Below are 24,882 nucleotides of genomic sequence, written 5' to 3' on the forward strand. Positions count from 1 at the left end.
ATCCACAACTTCATTCACTGATGGCGCTGCTGCTCATCTCTCATCAGCTCCTGAGTTTGGTCAAGCAGCCCCTGGATGTCCCCACTAAATCCATGGGACATGAGGAAGGGAAGGAGATTTCTCTCCCTTCATCTCCACCCTGAGGACAAGCAGAGTGCAGGACAGTGCCAAAAGCTGCTCATGCTGCTGGGGTGAAATAATTCTGCTTTCTAAAAGAGGAGCAACCTGAATTTGGGGACCCTAAAGCTCGCCAGGAAAATCAATAGAATTAGGTGTACACTGGCAAATGTCAGAGAAATGCAGCACTAGAGCAAATCCACACCTTCATTCACTGATGGTGCTGCTGCTCATCTCTTATCAGCTCCAGAGTTTGGTCAAGCAGCCCCTGGATGTCCCCACTAAATCCATGGGACATGAGGAAGGAAGGAGATTTCTCCCCCTACATCTCCATCTCAAGGACAAGCAAAGTGCAGGACAGTGCCAAATTCTGCTCTGGCTGCTGGGGTGAAATAATTCTGCTTTCTAAGAGAGGAGCAACCTGAATTTGGGGATACTAAAGCTCACCAGGAAAATCAATAGAATTAGGTGTACGCTGGCAAGTGTCAGAGAAAATGGAAAACCAAAGAGAAGGAACAAAGATGGGGAAGGTGAACCAGAAAATGTGCAATTCTGTCAAAAAGAATGAGAGATCTTTCCTGAAGTGAGAGATTCTTGTCTTAATGTGATGCCATGTTATGGGGCCAGTGACAAGAGGAAAATTGCATCCCTGGCAGCTTCCCAATTAGTAAAATAAAATTATTTGATTTTGTTAAGAAGTGACAAACTATACTTGGGAAATTCATCAGCTAAGCCATCTATAAAGTACAAAAGTTAATCCCAGTTTGATTTATCCTTCTTTCTCATGAAATACTTAAGTGACAGTCCACTAAAAATAAGCCCAACTGCTCTTAGGTTGAATTTCATGCCTCCACCTCTCAAATGCCAAAAGTGCTAATGAGTTATGAGAGTGTCTTCTCAGACACAGCTGTTTTGTAACCATAATGATTTATTTACCAAGTCCCTGCTCCATGTCTCCTTCCAAATATAATAAATTGCAAATGAACAATTCTTAAATTTCCCAAAGAGTGAATAAGAGCTTTTTGCAATATCAGAGAGAGGCAAGAATGCTTTTGTAAATGCACTATAAAACACTGAGATAAATATATGCAATTATATGTGGAAAATACATTCAGGGGAGAAAAAGCTGTACTTTAACATATCTTGCTGCCTCCATTTACTATTCTTACATTACTGCATAAAGTAATGCATTTTTGGGAGGTAAAAACTGCTTTCTAGCTACAAAGTGTGCTGTATCACAACTGGGCTAAAAAGCAAGAAAACTGTTTCCCTTTATAGCAAAACATGAATAAAAACCCTTCTGAGAATGGTTATTATGCCAAAACCACTAAATATTAATTCAAACACATTAAAAGACAAAGAGCAGATTTGTACTTTAAAGATTTTGCCCTGGCACATTTTTCTTCTCTCTGCAGCTGTTTTAAGGCAGGACATGCTGTACTAACAGCAATGACAGATATTTATTAAGTTTAAAAATTATAATCACTAAAGCCTGAGATTTTCTACCCCATGCACACAAAACTGCTCATCTGGGGCCTGGAGTTTACACCCAGTTTGTTCTTTAAGCTGCCTTGGTGTGATTTTCATTTATATATTTATGATATATACACTTGATATGCTATTTTTAACATTCCCTAATCATTACTGTTTCTTGTTCTATTTGTCTGTGATGATATAATTACTTTGATGAAATAATTTGCATCTCTTATCACAAGGCCCTGGCAAAGTCTTTCAGTTCTGACTGCAATGAGTTAAAACTGAATCAAACAAAACCTGCTTTTGAACAAGGACCTCTATTTCTGGTCACTCCCCAGCAAACAAATAGTTTCTTTTAGTTTTTAATTTGTGCAATATTTTGGCAAACTACATTTAAAGGTTGAGAGTTAAACTAGAAGACATTAAGTCTGTTCCTCAGCAAAGGCAAACATCCTTGTCTCCAACAAAGAAAACATTTTCATTTGGAAAAAGCATTACAATCTAAAATATCAACAAGTGGAGAACAATCCAACGGCACAGGATGGCATAGATGGGAAATATTTTCATTTCTTTTTATGAATAGTTTGGCATTGAGTGTGTGTTGCAGTTCTGCAGGGTCAGCCTGATCTCACTTTCTCCAGGGATGTCACAGTGTTGCACTGACCAAAGCAAACAAATAATGCAGATTACAAGGCTACAAATCTTTACTGTGCTGTAGTTTATTTAATTCCTTAATGGGGGCAGCCTTTCACATACACATTATTTGAATGAAGCAGAGCAGTGCATTTGCCATTCTTCCAGCCTTCAAACAGAACAGGAGTTATTAAAAATCTTTCAGTAAACAAACTCTGCTGAGCACAGCTCAAGCCACTTGAGAGTGAAAGAGCTGACTTGGGCAAAATTTTGATAATTAAATTAGAAATATTGCAAAAGCTCTAGCTTCTGATTTACTAAAAGCCATTCAATGCATTCTGTGCAGAGGAAAAAAGGGATTGTTCCAGTAACCTTTAAGTATTAGCTCTTAATAAAGAACAGCCTGCTATAAGATCCCAAAACTGGTTTCAAATTGTCTTTCATGGAAAAAAAGATTTCTCTCAGCAACCAAGCAGCATTTGAAGAAGCAACTTGAGAATCAAATCCCACAGAAATGGAAAGATTCTCAATATTATGACTGTGTGGTTTTATTTTTGTCTGGGGCATTAAGATGACAGTGTTTCACCACTTATTTTGCAAATCCTCTTACAAAGGCTCTCTGTCACGATTATATGAGATTTGATGTCTGATGCAAAGCACTATTCTAACCCTTTGTGGCTGCAGGCAGAAGCTTTGCAAATCTGATGCTGCAGCTCAGCTGAGATTGTGCCTTTTGGCACTAAGGAAAGCAGAATTAAGTTTCCCCAGTCAGGCAACTAGAGGTAAAAAGGAGTTATCAACCTCTGCTGAATAAAAAGGGCTACCACAGGCTCACCATTCTCAGCTGCCTTCTGCAAAGTCAGTTAAAGAACTCCAAGTTTATGTGTAATGTTTCAAAAATCAAGGGGAAAAAAGGGAGTTTCACCAAAGCATGAAAATCCACAAGGCAGATTTCCTCCAATGAAATCCCCATGCTCAGGTAGGATATGTAACTGCAGAAATGGCTATATCTATAGGTGAAGACTGAGGGCTGCCTGCTGCAAAGTTATTTAAAAACTCCAAGTTTATGTGTAATAATTCAAAAATCAGGGGGAAAAAAGGGAGTAGTATGAACACCCACAAGGTAGATTTCCTCCAATGAAATCCCCAGTGCTCAGATGCCAGGTGGGATATGGAACTGCAGAAATGGCCATACCTGTAGATGAAGACTAAGGGCAGCCTTCTGCAAAATTATTTAAAGAACTCCAAGTTTATGTGTAATATTTCAGAAATCAGGAGGAAAAAAGGGAGTAGCATGAACACCCACAAGGGCAGATTTCCTCCAATGAAATATCCAGGTGAGATATGTAACTGCAGAAATCCTACATAGGTGGGATATGTAACTGCAGAAATGGTCATGCCTATAGGTGAAGACTGAGGGCTGCCTGCTGCAAAGAACTTCAAGTTTATGTGTAACATTTCAAAAATCAAGGGGAAAAAAGGGAGTTTCACCAAAGCATGAAAATCCACAAGGCAGATTTCCTCCAATGAAATCCCCATGCTCAGGTAGGATATGTAACTGCAGAAATGGCTATATCTATAGGTGAAGACTGAGGGCTGCCTGCTGCAAAGTTATTTAAAGAACTCCAAGTTTATGTGCAATATTTCAAAAATCAGGAGGGGAAAAAAGGGACTTTCACAAGAGTAAAGCATGAAAACCCACAAGGCAGATTTCCTCCAATGAAATCCCCAGTGCTCAGATGCCAAGTGGGGTATGTAACTGCAGAAATCCTACATAGGTGGGATATGTAACTGCAGAAATGGTCATGCCTATAGGTGAAGACTGAGGGCTGCCTCCTGCAAAGTTATTTAAAAACTCCAAGATTAGGTGTAATATTTCAAAAATCAGGGGGAAAAAGGGGAGTTTCACCAAAGTAAAGCATGAACACCCATGAGGTAGATTTCCTCCAATGAAATCTCCAGTGCTCGTGTGCCAGGCGGGATATGGAACTGCACAAATGGCCATACCTATAGGTGAAGACTGAGGGCTGCCTCCTGCAGAGTTATTTTAAGAACTCCAAGTTTACGTGCAATATTTCAAAAATCAAGGGGGAAAAAGGGGAGTTTCACAAAAGTAAAGCATGAAAACCCACAAGGCGGATTTTCTCCAATGAAATCCCCAGTGCTCAGGTGCCAGTTGGGATGTCTAACTGCAGAAATGGCCATACCTATAGATGAAGACTGAGGGCTGATCAGGAGATCCTCCTGCACTTGCTCACTCCCTGGGACCGTCTGCTGGTCGCTCAGGGAGCTCTGGGATGCGCTCACAGGCTGTGACACCTCCTCGTGAACCTCCTCGTCACTGAGCCTTTCCACCTTGACTCGCACGTCCTCCTCGATCACCAGGGGAGAGCTGCCCTTGGTGCTCTCACAAGTCACATAATCTGCCATCCTCCTGCTGGACTCGGAGGGCCCAGGCATTTCCAAAGTCCTAGAGTTCTCCGCCTGCTTCACCTTTTCTGACTGAAGCCTTCGATCAATTCCAAAAGGAAAAGTCCAGGGAAAGGCTAGGGACGAGTCCACGGGCTGATTTCTGGACTCTGGGTAGGAAGTGGAAGGATTGAGCACTTGGGGGGAGCTGGTTTGTGTGTTGCACTTGAGGGGGCTCTCAGGAGACATGACGATGTAGCTTTTGCGCTTCCTCCGCGACTCCCGGCACACGGGGATGGTTCTTTCCACCACGCTGCACTCGGAGGACACCGGCGACAGGCTGCCGTCCCGGGAGGTGAAATTGCAGTTAGCACCGCTCTCCTGTCCTGCATCCAGCACCTTCTCCTGCTGGCTGTTGGGTGTGTTCCACAAAATGCTGGATTTCATGAACTCCGAGCAGGTGCTGGCCACGCTGAACATCTGCATGTAGCTGGCGGCGGCCAGCACGTCGATGATGTTCTCGGTGTTGATGGACAGCGTGGCCGTGTACGCGTACTCCAGCAGGGGGATGAAGCCCGTCACCGTCACGTGGTGCAGGTCCAACACGCTCTTGCCCTCGTCCTCCGCTTGGCCAACGAGTTTGGAGCGGAAGAAGTCGCTGCAGGCTGCCAGAACCACCTTGTGTGCCCTGAAGATCTTGTCCTGCACGCGGATGGTGATGTCGCAGAAGTGGCCGTCGTTGCGGAGCATGTTGAGCTTCCCCAGCATCTCCTGACTGTGAGCAGGGGAGTTATGAGTGAATGTTTTAACACCCATTTTTAGATGGCTCTCTTAGCGTTCTTCCCACATATGACAGATCAAAGGTATCCTGAAATAAAGAGGAAAACTGTCATTTCCATCTCTGAAAGCAAAAGCCAAGTGCATTCATGATTGTAAGACTTTGTACGAAGAAAATTCATCTGAATCCTCTAGGATCCAGACTGTGCAAGGGACTAACGCCACAGAAATGCAATTACTTGTAATTTTCATAATCACAGATTAAATTATTTGCAATCTATCCCTACCATCTTCCATACATCTATGTATCTATATCTCCCTATGCCTATAGGGGTATCTCTCCCTCTCCCTCTCTCTCCACACCCCTGTTATGCCCACTCAAACCCAAATTCCCAACACAGTTCAAAAAAATGTTTGTGTAATACCGAAACCAAAGCATTTTAAAACTGTGTAGAAACCTGTATTTTTATTTTCTGGGCCCAGAAAACCACTGTTCATAGTTGTTAAACTGACAGACTATTGAAGGTTTCTTTTAAACAGAAAAGTCAGGCTGAGTTAACAACAAGGGTGCAGGAGTAAGCAAATCTCCCAGTGAAGGTATTTAATACCAGAAAAGCTTGAGAGAAACTACAGCATGAATTTTCAGAGGCCAGAGTTCAAACAAATAAACATAAAACAACAGTTGCCAATAGCTCTGATTTCCTGCTGTAGTGCAGGTATTGATTACCTAAAGCTGCTTTTAATAGCTTTAAACTAGGCTCAGAGGTTATTGAAAATTCCTTCATAAACACAATGCAATATAAACCTCAAAGGAAAGTTTAAGTTTACATCAAATAGACATAAACTGATTTTATGTATGTGATAAATAAAACAAGGAGGGCAACTTCTTTCTCTTGAAAAACACAAACCTGCCTTCTTGGGACCAGATCTCTCCATGTGGGAGCAAATGCATGTGTTTAGTGCAATGTCTGGATGAGAATGTTTGACCCCTGGATTTCCCCAAGAATTTCAGGAACATTTCACTGTGAAGGGAACATAAACCACAGTTTTTCACCTGCTTAAGCCCCTTCCAAGCCTCCATGGAAGCTTTTCTGTGCTGCACATGGCTGATACAATTAACATGAGACAGAATTATCTCACTGGTTAAACATCAACAGCATTATTGTGCTTGATTCATTCCTGGAGTCAGCCAGCTTCTGCACATCATCCTTCTTTCCCTTCCACACAAAAAAAACATTCCATGCTTGCAAATGGCTCACGTGGAGCTGCACAGAGCAACTGCAAGTGTGGAACAACTTACCCCAAATGTGACACATGGAAACAGCAGCTGTCACAGCCCACCTGGTTCTACAGACATTGGCATTTGGCTGCTTCTTGTTCCTGGGTTTTCACTTTTGATACTCAAACTCTTGCAGACAGAGGAACCCTAACTGTTCAAGAGAACAGATTAACTAACACCTGATAATATATATAAAGTCTGGTGGAAACTCTAAGGGCCATTTGGGTTTAAAATGAAATTTCACACTGGTGCAGAGGAACAAGTTAAGCACAAGCAAAACATTCCCTTCACTGAAAGAAAACAGATCGACCTCAAGAGGCATCTGAATATCCAGACTCTTTGTTCTCCAGCATGAATCAAATGAAAAACATATTTCATTGATCTCAGACCAACACACTACAGCAAAATCTTGTAACAGCATATTTAGAAATGGCCTTTGGATCCCCTTCCTTCTGAAATGCTGCTTGCTGCAGCTGTTCCTTGGCACATCACAAGTTCACATGTACTTCTGTTCAGAAGTACAAGAACAACACATTCACAAGGACTAGCCATGGAATAATTTGGTATTTAGAAATAGTACCAATATATTGTTATAAACAAGGAGAAAGATCTCAGAGCAACCCTCCCAGCTCCTACAGGCCCAAAAGACAAAGCCATTTTCCTCTCTGTGCTTCTAAACAGGGAATGCTCAGCCCTCCAGCCCCAAAGTGAGAGCTCAGTTCTGCTGCCCTGCTCTAAACCATTCCTGTCCTGCTGCCTCTCCCCTCTCCTGGCTTCCTTTCCCCTTCTCCTTTCATCTTTTTGCTTCCTTGACCTTGATCTGGTTACAGAATTGAAAATAAAATAGCGGAAGTCAGTGATGTGCAATAAATTGATTTAAATTTATTACAGGAGCAGTGTTCCTGCCACGACCGTGGGATATTGCTCTGTTAAATCATTTCTGGAAAATGACTTTCACCCTCACTGCTCTGACACCTCCACTCAAACAAGTGGCTCCCACCCAGGCCTCAGTGTGAACAAGGAGCATGCACAAAAGCTATTTTCAGAAAAATCCAAAGGGCCAGGCTGAGGAGGGGGAAAAAATATCAGTTCCTTACAGTTAATGATGTAGTAAAAACATCAAATATTTTTAGAAGGTAATTTAAACAGTATGAAAGCATTTTCCACATGAAAAGATGAGCGTGCTAAAGCACAGCCAGGTCACCCAATGTTTTTTATCCAGGTTTTCCAGTCTTTCAGTGGCACAAGGCACTTTTATAGCTGCACTCAATTCCCAGTGACCTGAGAGGGTAAAGGGCTGCAACATCACAGCTTCAGCCCAAGTCCATCATCTGTGTATTATCACCATTTGAAAATAGCACTTTGGCAGGTCTGATTTGCCAGTGTGAGTCCCTGACAGCAGCTCTTGGGTGCCACATCCAAGAACTAAATATACCCACGCCCTTGGGAGTGCTGGGGTGGGGACAGCAAGGTGCACACCTCAGCTAAGTGCTCAGTGGGCTGGAGCTGGAAAAGCTGTTAATTTTGGAGCCACAAACCATTCTCCAGGCAGGGAGCAGGGACGGTATCACAGAGAGTGGGGCTCCTCCTCCCATTCCCCAGGCACACACTCACACCCTGGCCCACAACACATTTCCAGCCTCCACAGAAACACAGAGAAATTCAAGGCACTTTCACAGGTTTTAAAAATATTCACAGTGGGACACTTCAGTCCATATTTAACTTTGACACAGACATTTACAGTTGGAGAGAATGGTTTTTCCAGCATGCATTTCTGCCCTGGAAACATGTGAGGAATCACCATCACAGCATTCATCCCCGAACAAGGTGAGAATTCAAATGTGAGCACTTCAGGGCTCCCAGAGCAAGGACAATTTTATCCACTGTTAGCCAAAAGCAGTCTGAAGGGAAGTGCTACTGTACCAAAGGATTTGTACAATTCATTTGAAAATTAGTTGGGTTTTTTTTTTTAACACCTAGGGGCACAAATGAAGACCTGACCTTTAAGTAGTTTGGAGTAACTCAGCTCATTCTCACTTTTCAAGGCTACTGAAATGCAAGTTTTAGCAACAGCTACCACAGCACATCCACTGCTCTGGGATTCAGCAGGTGTCAAATTTCCGAGCTTAGAAACAGCAAAGATGAAACTGTACACTGTTAGTGTAATGTTATAATGTAATGAAACTCTGAATGAAAAAGAAACTATATTGGAATTCAAAAATATTGTTTATGTGACCTATTTACTTCCATGTGCACAAAATTTAGCTCCTTATTCACCTGCTGCCTAATGTCATTGGGTTTGAAACATGGTATTGACAAAAATATTTTAGAAGTCAGTGAAGCAAACTCAGGGAGCTGTCTGCATTCAGTTTCTCACTTAGTCACATCATTTCAAAGCAAAAGTAATTTTTAGCACCACAAAACCACCACCCTACCTTTAACCTCCCTATCCTGATCCGTGGCAATTCACAGCATGAAAACAGCAGCTTTTTCTGAACACTGAAACCAACACACTTTATATCACTTTATAGCAATTAGCTCCTCAAAACAAATCAGAAATTCCCACCCTGGTGCTCACCAAGCCCTCAGATACATTCATCAAACTGTGATGTGAGCCCATGGTGTAAATCAGATCTTTGGTTGTTTTTTTACATTATTTATTTTTAATACTGATCACTCCTTGGGCAGTGGTTAGAGCAGCATTCCATCAGCAGCAGTCCAGACACAGACAAATCTTCCACAGGGATAAACATGAGACCTGGAGCATTTTATCTCTGTCATCTCACTGCAGTACACAGGTACCAGCACCCCTCACTCCCTCAAATTAACTGGTTAGTATAATTAAGTATAATTAAGTTCATAATTGAGTCAGGACAACTGCTTCAATTAGAATGAACTACAAGTCTGCTATTTCTGTTTCTATCTCCATCCAAACCCACATCTGTTTCCCCAACAGCAGCTGGCCTAATAAAAGGTGCTATCTCCATTATAAATCTTGTCCTGGTTCACTTCACAAAACTGCAGGCCAGAGCTCCCACACCATCCTAGTTTCAAATCAATCAACAGCACTTTTTAAACTTTATTTTAAATTATATTTTAACTCAGGTTAGTGAACCTAGTTTGACCTCAAGCCAGCACTGCCAAACCTGAGAGAATTCATGTAAAAGAGGCAAACAGAGATTTCTGTGCTCAAAATGACATCAGTGTGGAGCCTTCACTCTGGAGCTCTGGAATCCCTGGAATGCAAACCTGTAACCTTTGGCTGCAGTGGATGAGTGGACCAGGGAAATGACCCATTCTGGGAAGTATTCTGGGCTTGAGAAGTTCAATTTCCTCCAGGACAGCAGACTGCTAACTGTGAGTGCACAAAGGAGCCAGTGTTCAGGAGCTGCTGCATAAACCCCGTTGTGCTCAACCTGAGAGATGCCAAGCTCCAGCCTGTGCTGGGTGAGGTGATGGCACAGCCTGCAAACAACTCAGGGAGCACTCAGTGCTGGGCCTGGCTCAGTCCTTGCTCTCTCAGACTCTGACTGTCCCTATGTCACTGAAATATCCCAGGACACTGCCCCTGTGTCCCTCTCCTCCCAGTTTTGGACAATGCTCAGGCACTTACTGTTTTAAGGAGTTTGGAGGTGTTTTGTTCTTGGCCAGGGCTCCAGCTGCACACTGAACACTCACCTCCCTGGGAGGATCTGTCTGCCCACCAAGAGTGGCTGATGACAGGTAAGGAACTCAGAGAGCTCCACTTGGGAGCTGGAATGGAAGAGCAATTTCACCTAAAAGCTGAAATACTACAACCCTTATTTATTGTGAGCAGCTAATACTCCCCTTCACAGCAGAAGGCATCTCAAGAGTGTGTTGTGCTTTCCCAATGTACTCCAAAACCACTGCACTTCACAAGACCACACATTCTGTAAAGATTGGGGATTTGGCAAACCACTATTGCCAAGTTCATGTGCCAGAGCTGTTGAGGCCACTGACTTCATGACCATTAGTGCTGCTCACAGAGAGCATTTGTTGGGTGCTCTGTACTCACCCCCAGCCTCTTCCTTTGTTTGACACTTAATTTTTCTTTTTTTTTTTTTTTTAATTTCCAAGGGTGGTAAATTGGTTCATAAGCAGTCACCTCTTCCTCTGGAAAACTTGCAATGAGACTTTCCAAATTCTAGAATTTAGATCTTCCTACATTTTAGGTACAGCCCAGCAGAAGCTGCTGCTGAAGAGTGGCAGGCAGCACTCCAGAACCAGCTCCATGGAAGGAGACTAAAACATTGTGAGGAAGCAGCCATGGTTCAAACTGATCCAGGTCAATGTAAATCACCTACACAATTATCAGAGGCTCTGAATGTTTATCTCTTCCATAAGCTACTCTCATTCCCCAATTTTAAATGGATTTGTAAACATTTAGGTAAGTTTCTCCTGAGTGCTCCAAGAGCTGAGGTTTACAAAGTCAACACAGCAAGGTTGCAGCTCTTCACAAAGAATTGCTGAGAAGATTTGCACATCTGGAAATGCTGAGCTGTGACAGGGCCCACCACCATTTTTGGTAGCAACCAAGGTAAACCTCTTCAGGGCAAAAAGCACAGAATATTTCTTTATTCTAAGTCATCCAACAGACCAGGAACAGTGTTTATCTGCAAACAGCTGAAAAGAATCCAACGGCTCCTCTTCCAAAATAATTACTCAGGAAAAAGGCAGGGTGTCCATAAAATACATGTTTTTCGTACTCCTAACAGATCTCTGCAGTTTCCCCCAAATTAAACCCTGCAATAACAGAAAACAAAAGCTTGGACTGTACCATGGCACAAGGAGAAAGCAGATGTGTGCAGCCATGGCAGAGCCCCAGCTCACAGCTCCAGCTCTGACTCACACCGTCACTGCTATCAAAAACATTAATCTTTCATGGGGATAGGAAAAAACTGACTCAGATCATGGAAAAATGCATTTGCATGATGCAAATCTAGTAGGTGCATTTTAATTCTCAGGGCTGGTGAAGGCATTGAGACAAGTAGTGGGGTGCCAAACCCATCAATTTGCTCTACAAAATGGTTTTATTGTAAAGTGGAGATGGGATGTCAGCTGCAAACAGCACACTTCTGAAAGGATAAAATTAGAAAACATTTACATACACATTTTAAGGGAACAGCACCAACAGACTCTCCCCAAGCAGAAGAGCACAGATTATCTTAGGCTGGTTTGTATGAGTGGAACTTTAGCTGAGTGTTGGGTCCAGGAGCTGACACCCCTCCTGCTGGAGGTGCCAAGGCTCCCAGGCACTTCTCACCCCTGCAATTTATCACTCAGAACCAGCCTCTGCTTTTGGCAACAATGCCTTAATCACTGCTAGCTTCTTGAAAAAAGTTGATCTAATTAACTTCTTGCATACTCCTATAAAAGAGACAGCAAACAATCCTCCTACTTTGACATTCTGTTTTAATTCTTACCAGCAGCAAGGGGTGAGGTATGGTCAGACACTGCACCATCCTTGCAATCCACTTCTACACCCTCCTGGCACTTGATTTTAACTTCCCTTGCCAAAAGATGGACAACCGACACCTTGTGTAAGGTGCACTTCCTGTTCCTCTGTGTGCACTTCCTGTTCCTCTGTGATTTTGCAGATTTTTTTATTTTTACACCATGGATATTAAGCACAATGGCTGCTGTTAAAGCAATATGGACCAAGAGCAAATCAGAAATATTTGCTTAATTCCAAATATCCCAGCTGTCCTCACTCAAAACTATAAAACTCCAAGAAAAGGTTTATAGCTTCCAAAGTGAGATGGCCAAAGTCTTCCTCATGTCACCAGACTGCCTGAGTAAAAATTAAAAAAAACCCCAAAACATCTACTGTGATGAAAAGAGATATGTGTCTGCTACTTTTATTTTAGAATATTAAAACCAACACAAACATATCACAGAGCTGTTCCTGTACTGTGAGGTCACAGCAAAGAAAAAGCTGAAAAGCATTAGTTAAAGCATCACTATTTTTCAGGAGTTGCTGTTTCTACACTGAAGGTGAAGCACAAGGTGTCTCAGGGATTTTTGTTTGTTTTCCTGACCAGTCATTTGCATGGGAATGAAGCAGTTGGCTGTAAAAATTCAGCAGTTGTGCTCTGACAGTGTGAGAGGAGAAATTACAGAGAGCCTGTGTGGGCTGATAGGAGCAGAATTGCAACCTGCAGAGCAGAGCCCAGCACACAGCTCAGGATGGGGATGTGAGAATCCAAACCAAGCCAAAGCTGCTGGTCAGAGTGATCCACAAACCTCCAGAAACTTCCCAGTGATGGAACAGAACAAGAACAGAACTTACCTATCTGGGCTGATGCAGCTCCCAGAGTGTTTCTGCAGAGTGGATCTGTTTGAAACCCCCAGGCTTGTCCTGCAACTCAGAGTGGAGCTCTCCCATCTGGCAGAAATAAGCACTCATCTGCCTGACTGTAATAATTACAGATTCCAAGGCCACATTCATTAACTCCACCAGCAGCCACACACTTGCAGCAGATTCTCATGCAGCTCTGGCTTGTCATTTCCTCATGAAAGTGACACTTCTGGATTTATTCTTGTCCCTAATCAACCCTTATGTATGGCCTACAGCACGGGGCCTGCAAGATTTTCTGCTGTCTCTCTGGCAGGAGAGTTCAATTCCACTTCAATTCTCTCTTTTTAATTTTTATGGCAGGAATTGCACATCAGTTATGTCTCAGCAAATGAGAGTTGTGTCTCTGCAGCTGATGGACTTAGAGCTGCCATGAGTCCTGAGTGCAAACCAATACACAGATAAATGGGGACATTAGGAACTGTCACAGAAATGTCACAGGGCTGCAAGTTAAGTTGTCCACAGTGAAGTTTCAACTGCTAAATGCTCCTGTTGGCTTCAGGGCAATGGAAATTTATCTGCCCAGCTCTGAAAATGGCCATGGCTGAGCACAGAGCCCCCTGAGTGATGGGAAAAGCTGGGAGCTGGCAAGAGTTTGTCATGCAAACGCTTGGGAATCCCTGAGAGCCGACCTGGGGCTCTGGAATCAGGCACTGAGTGTGCTGGATTAATGCTGCAAGATTAAAGCATAGCTACAACTGCTGGCACAGATAAAACCTGCAGATGAAATGTCTTGTTGTAGGTGTGCAAAACATGTTACCACTCCTTTCATTAGAAGCCAGTCTAAAAGTGTTTCCATCAGCCAGTGCTGTGATTAAATAGTGACACTTTAATTCCCAGGGAAAAGGTGTCAGGGCAGCAGGAGAGGCAGGACTCTTCAAAAAATGTCTCATTTTGTGGTGCACACCTGCAAATAAGCTTGGCAACATTAGCACTATGCTAATTTCATCTCTCAAATATTTAGTGTACAAGGGCTGATTATTAAAAAAATATAGAGATGTTTTCATCTCTCAAAGATACACGATTGCAGGTGTTTGTATACAAGTGAACAAATCCAGCCAAATGAAAACAAACTGAAGAAAAAAAGAATGAAGAACAAGAAAACAAACAGAAATTGGGATACCACCTGTGTTTACTGAAGTTAAAGTGTCTCAAGCTGAATTGAAAATGTATTTTTCAGAGAAAGAGGAAACACCAGCTATGATGAGAACTTCATTAAATGTTTGACTAACATGACAAACAGAACTGTTAGTGCAAACACACAGATGAACAGACAAACTGAAGGTAAAGAGCTACATACTTGCAGCAGATTCTCATGCAGCTCTGGCTTGTCATTTCCTCATGAAAGTGACACTTCTGGATTTATTCTTGTCCCTAATCAACCCCTGTGTATGTATAATTCATGTACTTGGAGAACAGACCGAAGAATTCACCTATGGAGTGCCCCAAAAACTCATTTCAGCACAGATCCCCAAGACACTGGCTCAGGAAATGCTGATCAAAAGGTTAAGGTGTATCATCAGCACAACACACAAAACCAAAAGATTGAGAACTGGAATCCCAGGAACAGAATGAAATTCATGGGAAATCCAACAGAACTAATTTAATTTTTGGCATGATACATTAGGGAGCTGTGAACTGGAAGCTAATGAGTTAAAAGTGACTTTGGAGTAAGATCTCCATACTGTTCCATGAAATGAACAGCTCAGTAAAAGGCACACAGAACTGCTGCAGTGCCTGATTTCTTGCCAGCTATTTGCCAATATCTATTTTAACCTCCTGAAAGAGTCTCAAGAAGGAGTTTTGGTGTATTTTTCTTTGTGCAGCTGTCCCTTAATGTGTCTACAAAGTAAAGTGTGCTTAGATCTTAAGAGCATCTTCCTCCACCAGGACACTGGGGCAGAAGTGACAGGGAACACATTGAGGGCACTGAGCAGCACAACAGCTCCTAATCTCAGCATCTAATTAAAAGCACAGATTACAATAATCAGGGCAGTAGTGCCTGCTGCTGGAACTGATCTGATGCCACAGACACATTTTTCTGCAACACTAAGATGTTTTCTGAGATCATTTCCAGATAGAGAAAGAAGATCTTTGTCCTTTTTAAGCCTCTCTGCCTTTCTGCATAACTGAAGTTTGCTGGCTCCAACAAAACCCAGTTCTCATGCAACAGTGATACACTGAAATAAGATTTATCTGGGGAGAATTGTCTTGTTTTCCTCAGCCATGACAGCTTTTGGAGTTTTGGCGTGATCATTTGAAGTCATCACTTCTGGAGAACAGAATGTTACTATTCACTACTTCAAAGGGCCCAGATTTAACTTGTTGCTTTTTTGAAGCTGCAGTGTAGTGCACAAAGTTGATGTGCCTAATATAGCTTTCACATGGTTGAACAAGCAAACCAGATAAATGCCACCTTCCCCAGCCTCTGGTGCTTCAGCTCTGCACTGAAGGAATCTCACGTTAGCATTCCTTACAGCACTTTTCTGTGTGTGTAAAATAAAAGCAATTTTCTGACAGCCCTTAAAACTGAGGCTTGTTTAACAATATGAGCAGGAGCTGTGAAAAGTCTTGTTCCACACTGAATTACCTTCATTCTCATAATAAAAATTAATGTGTGAACTTCACTACACAGAGTGTTCTGGGATATCTCACAGCAGATTCACCACCCCATACTTTTGGTTTTCACCAATTCCCCAAAAAACACATGATCAAACTACTAAATGTGCTATCAACATGTGAAACAAATCTCCATTTTTTTGTTTTTTGGGGTTTTTTTTGGTAGAATAAAAGCAACAAGTGAACTGAGTTCTCATCATGTCCTTATGCAGGGAAGTGCCTCAGAATGAACTCAGCTCCCAGTGAATGGGCTGATGTGTTACAGCCCTAAGGCACACATTCACATTTAACCACGCTTTCCGTGGCACTGCTCATGCATAATTTTTATGGGATCTCAGGAACTTTTTTATCCTTTTGCTCCATGCCAATTCAGGTGAAGTTTTCCCCAAATTTCTTAGTGTAGAGAAGCTGTAAGATGACCATTTCCCACTCTGTGCAATAAAAAGCAAAGCTGCAGTTTTATAGTCCTTGCTCTTTAACAACAGTGCAAAAACCCCCAACTGAATATTAAATTTTCTAAGCACTGCAAATTGCCAAAAAATGTCCATATATTACTTTCATTTGCACGTGGCAGCAACTGCAGCAACCTGCTAATTTAAACTAATTCCAGAAATCTATTTTTTCTTTTACCATGGCTACCCACAGCATTTGAGCCTTCACTTTCAGAAGCTCTGCAAGCATATCAACAAGAAGTCAGGAAAAACATCCATGAAGAAAACTACTCAAATTAGTCACAAAAACCTCTCAAATTAGTCACAAAAACAAGAATTTCCAAGCCCTTCCTGCTGATGGCATGTGGAAGAAATCTCAGGAAAAATGGCACAGCAAAGCAGCATGGCTCAAGATTGTTTTGGTAGCACTACTCCCTGAAAGAGTCAAAAAGACAAAAAACCCAAAAATAACAAAACTCTCCCATCTGTTGGTCCCCACATATTATTTTTTTCTTTTCCTCCAAGGCAAAATGAGAAAAGCAGCCAAAGTGCAGAGTGCCTCCTTTCAACTATCCCCCAAACCACGTGCTCCCCCCTATCCCTGGAAATCACTCCCTTATTTCTCTTTCTTATTTCTTATTTGACAGAAATAAGAGACTTGGAGGGCACAGCACAAACAGAAGCTTTGTCACAACCAAATTTGGCTAAGTGCTAGTTTTTACTAGTTGAGCACAAAGCTTACCTGTCAGCTGACTGGTTGTTTGAAATATTCAGGTTTATTACACAAAATGACAGCTTTTCTCTCTCACTTTTATTGCAGGAAGCATTACACCCTCATGAAATCCACATTAACTCTAATAAATGATATTTTTTCTGAAAGGCAATGCATAGCTGAACTCTCCCTGAAGCACAGCAGCCCCATAAACACCCCCAGTGCTGGAAGCAACACTGAGGAAAGAGCTCAACAAAGAGCAGAGGGGAGAGATCAAGGCAAAATCTCAGATGCTGAGAGATCCAAGGAGGGAACAGGCACTGCTGACCCAGCCAGCAGGGACAGTGCCAGCAGCCAGGGTGTCACAGACACATCAACAACAGCAGCACCTTCCAACGGAAGCAGCTACAAAAGAATCCTCAACAAGTTCAAGCAAGGCAGGAATGTGGTTGTGTCATCACCCTTTCAGCACTACCTGTACCTTTATTTTCCTAATGACTCATTTATGCAGATAAATGCCTCAAAGGAGTTCTTCTTGGCTCCAAAAGCTACAAGTGCTTGTATTTATCCACAAAGCACCTTATCAGGTGAGCAGCAACTCCACAGGCTGGAGCAGTCTGCCCCTGTATGGCCAAAGCTGGCCTGGCAGAACCATATCCCCAGTTTGTGCTGGGCATAAGGAGGGTTTTGTGGGGTTTTTGTTAAACCTCCAGCATCTTCACAACATTTTACAGAAACTTCTCACAGTAGGCATTTCAAACCAGGGGTATTTATCTACTTAAAAAAAAACCAAAACAAGACATTGAAAGAAAACTGCAGGAACCACAGAGCTTCAACACTGTCAATATCTGTCCCTAATAAAGGAGCAATGTGTCCCTTAGCCCACCAGATATCCCAAAAGTCATTTCTGAGACTTAGTTCTCCACAGGACATGGCATCTTCATGCTTCCAGTGCCTTCCAACTCAACTCTGGCAAGAATCCACCACAAGTGTAGTTTTTTCCATACTGCTCTCTTGGTAATATCCAAATACAAAATGCCTTATCAAGGGCCATCTGTACTGTATTTATAAACTCAGATCTTCCTCAGTATCTGTATTTCCACTACAATATCTCTCACTCTGATTACTGTGCTCATTTGCACTTGGAATGTAAAACATTACACATAGTAAATGTTTATAATATTATCACAGAGGAGCTACAAAGTATCCCTTTATTAGACAGCACATCTCTCTTTATTCAGGCTTCTTGGGTAAAGCAAGCAAACAAATTGTGGCCAAATCACCTCAAAACAACAGCAGAGCTCAAAGGGAAAAACCCCAAGTGATGAAGAGCTGCCTCTGTACTAAACAGAATGGGACAATGCAGCTTGGGAAAGGAAAAGAACCCAAAGAGAGAAAACTGAGACTTGTAAAATTACAAATGAGGTGCTGATGCAAAAAAAAAAAAAAAATACAAAAAGTATGAGGGATTCAATGAGATTAGTTTAAAAAGAAGCAAGAAAACTCCCCAGAAGCCAGGTATTATTTTTGTACAGGTTGAGGGATTCATCACAGGGTATTCTGTGGAAGCTGCAGGTACAAACTGTTGGAAATGTTTCAGCAATGCCCTCCAGGACAGGTCCAGCAGGCTCAGACCACCTCAAACCCGAGCTGGGGCTGATGCCTGAGCTGCCTGGGGCTGCTGCTCCACTCTCCCCTAATGATTTCCTGCTGGCCACTGTCACAGACCACATGCTGAGCCCAACACACTTTCTGCAGCACTTATTATCCCATTGTTCACACGCTCTGCTCAATGTGCTCCTGTGAAATGATGATTTCCCCAGCTCTGAAGTGGAAGGCATTAAGAACACGTTATTTACAAATAAAGCACAGTTTAAGTCACTTCCTTCACTTGATTAAATGGAATGTAAGAATTGAATGAAATGCTGAGCGTTTCCATTTCCTGTCACCCCATTTCATCAGGCTTGCAGCTCATTTCCTACCACCACCATTTCATTTCAGCACCTTGCACAAAGCAGTCCCAGACACCTGCTTTCATCCAGTGAAACCATTAGGAGAATCAATTTGCCCTGCAAGGCAAGGACAGTGATGGACTCCTGTGTTTACTTAGCAATAAGCACACAACTCTTTAATTAGATCTGGATGCTGAAAACTGCAACACCACGGCCAGAGAACGAAGCATTTCAATTTGTTACATAAATCAATGTTTTCAGGAGGTTTTTTTCTGCTTCCATATGGAAACAGTGTCACAGGTAGAGGCAGCTCTCCCACCCAGTTTGGCTCCCACGACACTTTTGGAAGAAACAAGCAATTAAGTTGCTGCCCCTTCTCAGCCACACGCGGTTCCAAGCTCGATGTCGGATTGCAAGCGCCAGACTGTGAACACGCTCTGCAACCGTGGCATTTCATTTCCAAGTCAGCACTTGACACATTGAAGTATTTGGAATTCCTGAAGTCTGGCTGTCTGCACAGTTGCATAATTTGAGCAGGGATAACCTACTTCTAACTGGGAGAGGGAGAAGAATGTCAACAGACAATCCCTTCTACGTCAGGGGACATCTCCTTCCTCGTCACATGCCAGCAAAAGCACCACTGCTTTCTCACAGCTTGATTTGCTTTCTCACAGGTTGATTTTCTTTTCTTTTTCTTTAAACAACCCCTAAAAGGAGTGAAGCTACATATATCACCAGATGTTCTCCTAGGAACACACTCAGATGTTCTCAAAGCTCAAGTTTAGCAGATGGAATGGGTGAGGCCAGTGAAACACTGATGTGAAATACCCCACACAGGTGTGAAGGAGCCAAGGCTTGCTGCTGGCCACACAAGCACCACACATCCATGCACAGAAAGGCCACAAAGACACAAAATCTCCTTCCAGCAGGTCGTGGGGTACAACCAAACCCAACCAAACCCAACATCTGGGGGGTTGCTCAGACTCAGACAGGGGAAGCCGTTTTGCTGTAGATCCTCTGAGCAGCACAACTCTCCACCAACACTTCACAATGAAAGCACCCCTTTGGAAAGTGCCAGAGTTTATGATTAACCTCCTGTTGCAACAAACATGGCAAGGATTCAGTTTCACCCTCTGACTACTCTTAGATACTGTAGAAGGAATATGTAAGGACAGTGTTTCCCCTCAAACCTCACAGTCAGAGGGGCAGGAATTCCCTCACCCTGTAAACAAAAGCTCCCAAGCAGGAGGTTTTCCTCCCTCAGCATCCACGCACCATCCACCTGGGAGACTGAAGTGGGGCTGGAAATTCCCTTCCCATGCAAAGAGACTGTCTGGAGTGTCAGCACCAATTCCAGCTCTGGATTAAAAGCAGCTGTTTGAATAGGAGTAGTCCCAAGGGAGAGGCACTTGGAGCATTGTAACTGGCTCCTGGAGTAAACAGCTGGACATCAATGGAGGCATTTACACTGGAGAGCTGTGGGAGCTGCCAGGCTCAGCCACACCTCCTCAAAGAGCTGCACTGAGAGCCAGGCAAGGTCTCCAGGCTGATCACACCTGGCATCTGCACCACGTGCACACATCAGGCTGCAGCAGGAGACTCCAGGGCAGGAGAAAACCCATTGAAATCCCAATCCCTGAGACTCCTGGGTGCTGCTCTGTGCCCTGCCTGCACAGGACTCATTCCCACTCAGCAGCACCCTGCCGGGCCCACAGAGCAGTGCCACATGTGACAAACAACCACCGCCTCATCTGTGGAAACGTCCAGCTCAAAGCCAGGGACCAGCTCAACTGAGTGACCTCTACCTCAGGAAGAGCTGCCATGAGGATACCTGGTGGATACACCCCAGGAATAAATTAAATAAACATTTTAAAAAGGGAAAGGAAAAGCTTCCTATGAGGCAGAAGCACAGAAATAAAGCAGGGGCAAAGGTGTGACTGAGAAACTCCCCACAGGGGTATGGCAAACCCAGAGGACAGCAATGATTCTAGAAACATCACAAAATGGTTTGGGTTGGAAGGGACCTTAAAGAGCACATCCAACTCCCCTACCATGGGCAGGGACACCTTCCACTAGCACAGGGGACACCTTCCAGTGTCCCAGGCTGCTCCAAGCCCCGCCCAACCTGGCCCAGAATGGTCCCAGGGATGGGGCAGCCACAGCTGCTCTGGGCACCCTGTGCCAGGGCCTCACCTCCTTCACCCTCCCAATATCACATCCATCCCCACCCTCTGTCATTTGAAGCCATTCCCCCTCATCCTGTCACTCCATGGCCTTGTCAAAAGTCACTTTCCTGCTTACATGGAAAGTCTTCAGCCACTGGAATATATAAAATTATTTATGTGACCAGAAAAAGAGAAAGTGATGGTATTTTAGAGTGATGGGATGTGCTGATACCTCGGAAGAACACACACTACTTGATTTTGCTCAGCAAAGGAAACCCCAAAGTCAAAGCAAAAACCAAGGTAGGCTTAAGCTGAGTCTCCCACTGCAGGATCAGCAGGGCCCAGGAAGGAAAAGGGAGAAGTTTCAGCCATGGAAGATGTAACAGGCAGCCAAGAAGAGAGCAGAGATGGGAACAGGGCTGACCTCTATGCCATGTGCAGGAGGTGATGGGAGCAAGCACAGGAATCTGTGGGAACACCCAAGGTGTGAAAGGACTCAGGGTGGAAACCTCCACATGCATGAGGAATCCTGCAGCAAACCCTGCACCTGCCCTGGGGGTGCACACACAGCCAGGACAGGATGCAGGCCCTTGGCAGGAAATCAGTGGTGAGTGTGGAGGAGGGGACACACAGCCCTGCAGTGGGCACAGCAGGCTGCACAGCACGAGATGGGCTGCAGGACTCATCCCTCGGGCTCTGGAGGAGGATGTGTGTTTGTGGGTGGGGAAAACCTCAGCAGCTTCTGCAGCCCCCTGAGGTGTGGGATTTACCAGGCTGTGCTGGACCCCATGGAAACAGGTACAGCAGAGTTTGGGAGGCACCCTGGGTGTGTTACAGGAGACAACAGGCTTTTGGCAAGCAAGAAACACATGATACCCTCCCAGAATCTGCTGATTGTGTTTATATAGGAAAATGACTCTGGAGAGATGGAAGGAGAGCAGAAAAACACGAAGCAGTTCCTGGCAGATGAGCACTGTGCCACCCTCACGGTGCGGGGACACACAGGCAGCAGAGCAGACCCTGGCAGATGGACCCTGAGGAATGTGCAGAAGGGGCTGTTGTAGGGAAAAAACAAACAACAACAAAGGGACAGCAGCTCTTTCTCACGGCTAGTGGGAATCCCTCTATTTCCTCCCACGAGCCGGCACTGGAGGCAGCAGGTATCCCGTTGGGATGCAGGAAACAACACAAGTTCCCCCCACAGCCCTCGGAAGTGCAGGCTCCCGTGCGCACCCGCAGCTCCGGGGCCAGGGACACCCCTGGAGGGGAGAGAACCCCGAACCCCGGGACACGAGGCACAGGACACCCCGAACAACGGAACGCGGGGTACCCCAGGGGGAGGTGGCACCCCCAAGCACCGGCACAAGGGACAGGGACACCCCCGGAGAAAGGTGACACCCTCAGGAGACACCCCCGGCCGGGAACCCTCGGCGAGGCGCGGGGCTGACACGGCCCCGCGGGAGGGGGACACCGCGGCGGTGCACCGCGCAATGGGATCCCCCGGGGGGCGAGCGCAGCCCCGGGGCACGCACGGCAAACACGGGGGAAGGGACGGGCCGGGCCGGGTCCGAAAGGGAGGGAGAGGGGCCGGAGCCGGATCCCTCCCGCCCCCCGCCCCCCAGGGGCACCAGCGGCCGCCGCGCCACCGACCGGCCCCCTCCCGCTCCAGGCCCGGCCGCGCTCCCCGGTTACCTGCGGGCGGTCGGTGAGGCCGGGCCGCTATCTGGGGGCCATGACGGCGGGGCCGGGAGGCGGCGGGACGAGCGGGATGACCGGGATGGTGTCGGGGGGGGGGGGGGGGGGGGGGGGCGGAGGCCGCCGCCTCCCCCTCAGGCGGCGCGCGGGAAACCCGGGGGAGGGGGGGGGGGGGGGGCTGGGGGGGGGGGAAGAGCGGGGGGCGCGCGACCCCCCCGCGCGAGGGGGCGTGAGGGGCGCGCGCGCTGCGCGTGCACGCGGGGGAAGGGGGGGGCGCGGGGGGGAGGGGGCAGCGCGCGCGCCTCCGTCCGAGCTCCCGCGCGCGCCGCCCGGGCACTTTGTTTGTGTCCCACAATGCACCGCGAGCGGCGGCGGGGGCGGGGCACCGCGCCTGCGCACTGAGAGCCCGGCGGCGGCAACGGCCGAGCCGGCACCCCGCGGGGAGAGAGAGAGAAACGGGGAAATAACGGGGAAATAACGGGGAAACTGCGGGAATATGGGAACCCGGCACCCCGCGGGGAGAGAGAGAGAGAAACGGGGAAATAACGGGGAAATAACGGGGAAACGGCGGGAATATGGGAACCCGGCACCCCGCGGGGAGAGAGAGAGAGAAACGGGGAAATAACGGGGAAATAACGGGGAAACTGCGGGAAAACGGGAACCCGGCACCCCGCGGGGAGAGAGAGAGAAACGGGGAAATAACGGGGAAACAGGAAACTGCGGGAAAACGGGAACCCGGCACCCCGCGGGGAGAGAGAACGGGAACGGGAACTAGAAACGGGGAGCGGCGAAGCAGCGGGGAGAGAGAGAGAGAGAAACGGGGAACGGGGAAACAACAGGGAACGGGGAGAGAGAGACACGGAAAGGGGGAACCCGGCACCCCGCCCGGAGAGAGAGAGAACGGGAAACGGGGAGAGAGGGGGAAACAGCGGGGGAACGGGGAAACGGAGAGAGAGAGAAACGGGAACGGGGAAACCCAGAAAGGAGAGAGAGAACGGGAACAGGGAACGGGAAGCGGGGAAACAGCGGGGAGAGAGAGAGGAACGGGAAACGGGTAATGGGGAACAGGGAACTCCAGTGAGGAGAGAGAGCACCGGGAAAAGGGGAAACGGGGAACCCCAACCCCGGGAATCGGGGCTCTGGGGGACCCCGGCTCCAGGAGAAGCGGGGTGTTTGCTGCACCGCAACGTGGAGAAACGGGGTCCTGGTGAACCCCGGCGGGGTCCTGCTGCATCCAACGGGGGGAAATGGGGTCCTTGTGAACCCCAGAGCAGGGAAATGGGGTTTTTCTGCATCCCAGCGGGGAGAAATGGGGTCCTGGTGCACCCATCGCGGGGAAACGGGGGCCTAGTGAGCCCCAGCGGGAGGAAACGGGGTTCTGCTGCACTGCAGTGGGGAGAAACAGGGTCCTAGTGAACCCCAACGTGGGGAAATGGGGCCGTTGTGAACCCCAGCGGGGTCCTGCTGCATCCCAATGAGTGGAAACAGATGTTAGTGAATGCCAGTGGGGTCTTGCTCCATCCCAGCAGGAGGAAATGGGGTGCTGATGCACCCAGCTTGAGGAAATGGGGTTCCCAGTGGGGACAAATGGAGTCCTGCTGTATCCCAGCGAGAAGAAATGGGGTCCTGGTGAACCCCATTGTGGTCCTGCTGTATGCCAGTGGGGGGAAACATGGTTCTGGTGCACTGCAACGGGGAGAAACAGGAAACTAGTGAACCCCAGCGGGGGAAAACAGGATCCTGCTGCACCCAGCACGGGGAAATGGGGTTCTAGTGAACCCCAACGGGGACAAATGGGATCCTGCTGTATCCCAACAGGGGAAATGGCGTTCTGCTATACCACAACAGGGAGAAACGGGGTTCTAGTGAAGCCCCGTGGGGTCCTACTGCACCCATCAGGGCCCTGCTGTGCCCCAATTGGGTTCTGGTGTCCCCCAGCACAGGAAGAACGGGGCCCCAGTGCCTCCCGATGGGGTAACAAGGTGTGAGTGCAGAGGCTGAACAGGGCCTGGAGTGCCCCAGCAGAGAGAGGATGGAGTGCTGGTGTGCCAGGAGCCGGGCAGAGAATGGGGCTCCAGTGATCCCCCCTTGTGCCATCAGGGCACTGGGGCACGGGGAGAATGAGGGGCACAGGACATGCAGCCAGCAGGCACTAGGGAGTGTATGCCCCTGGCTGCACATCCCCCTGTTACAGATACACAGTATAGTATTGGCTTTTCACAAAGATTAAAATGGATTCTG

At 46.3% G+C, this 24,882-nt stretch overlaps 1 protein-coding gene across 4 annotated transcripts in view; it reads right to left on the reverse strand.

The window, feature by feature from the left end:
• ZBTB44 (zinc finger and BTB domain containing 44) overlaps positions 1 to 22,803 on the reverse strand; it is a 40,184-nt gene extending 17,381 nt beyond the window's left edge. For 2 of the 4 annotated variants that reach the window (XM_059488247.1, XM_059488250.1), the window contains exons 1-2: positions 13,002 to 13,088; positions 4,434 to 5,503 (exon numbers count right to left, since the gene is read on the reverse strand). In XM_059488247.1, the coding sequence (XP_059344230.1) occupies positions 4,434 to 5,451 (1,018 nt within the window). In that variant the 5' untranslated portion in view covers positions 5,452 to 5,503; positions 13,002 to 13,088. Of the gene's footprint in view, positions 1 to 4,433; positions 5,751 to 13,001; positions 13,089 to 22,638 lie in introns of those variants that run through there. The other 2 variants (XM_059488248.1, XM_059488249.1) reach the window with 2 other exon arrangements.
• Positions 22,804 to 24,882: the final 2,079 nt, after the last annotated feature.

The sequence above is a fragment of the Ammospiza nelsoni genome, chromosome 24 (genome assembly GCF_027579445.1).
Source record: "Ammospiza nelsoni isolate bAmmNel1 chromosome 24, bAmmNel1.pri, whole genome shotgun sequence".
Classification (NCBI taxonomy): domain Eukaryota; kingdom Metazoa; phylum Chordata; class Aves; order Passeriformes; family Passerellidae; genus Ammospiza; species Ammospiza nelsoni.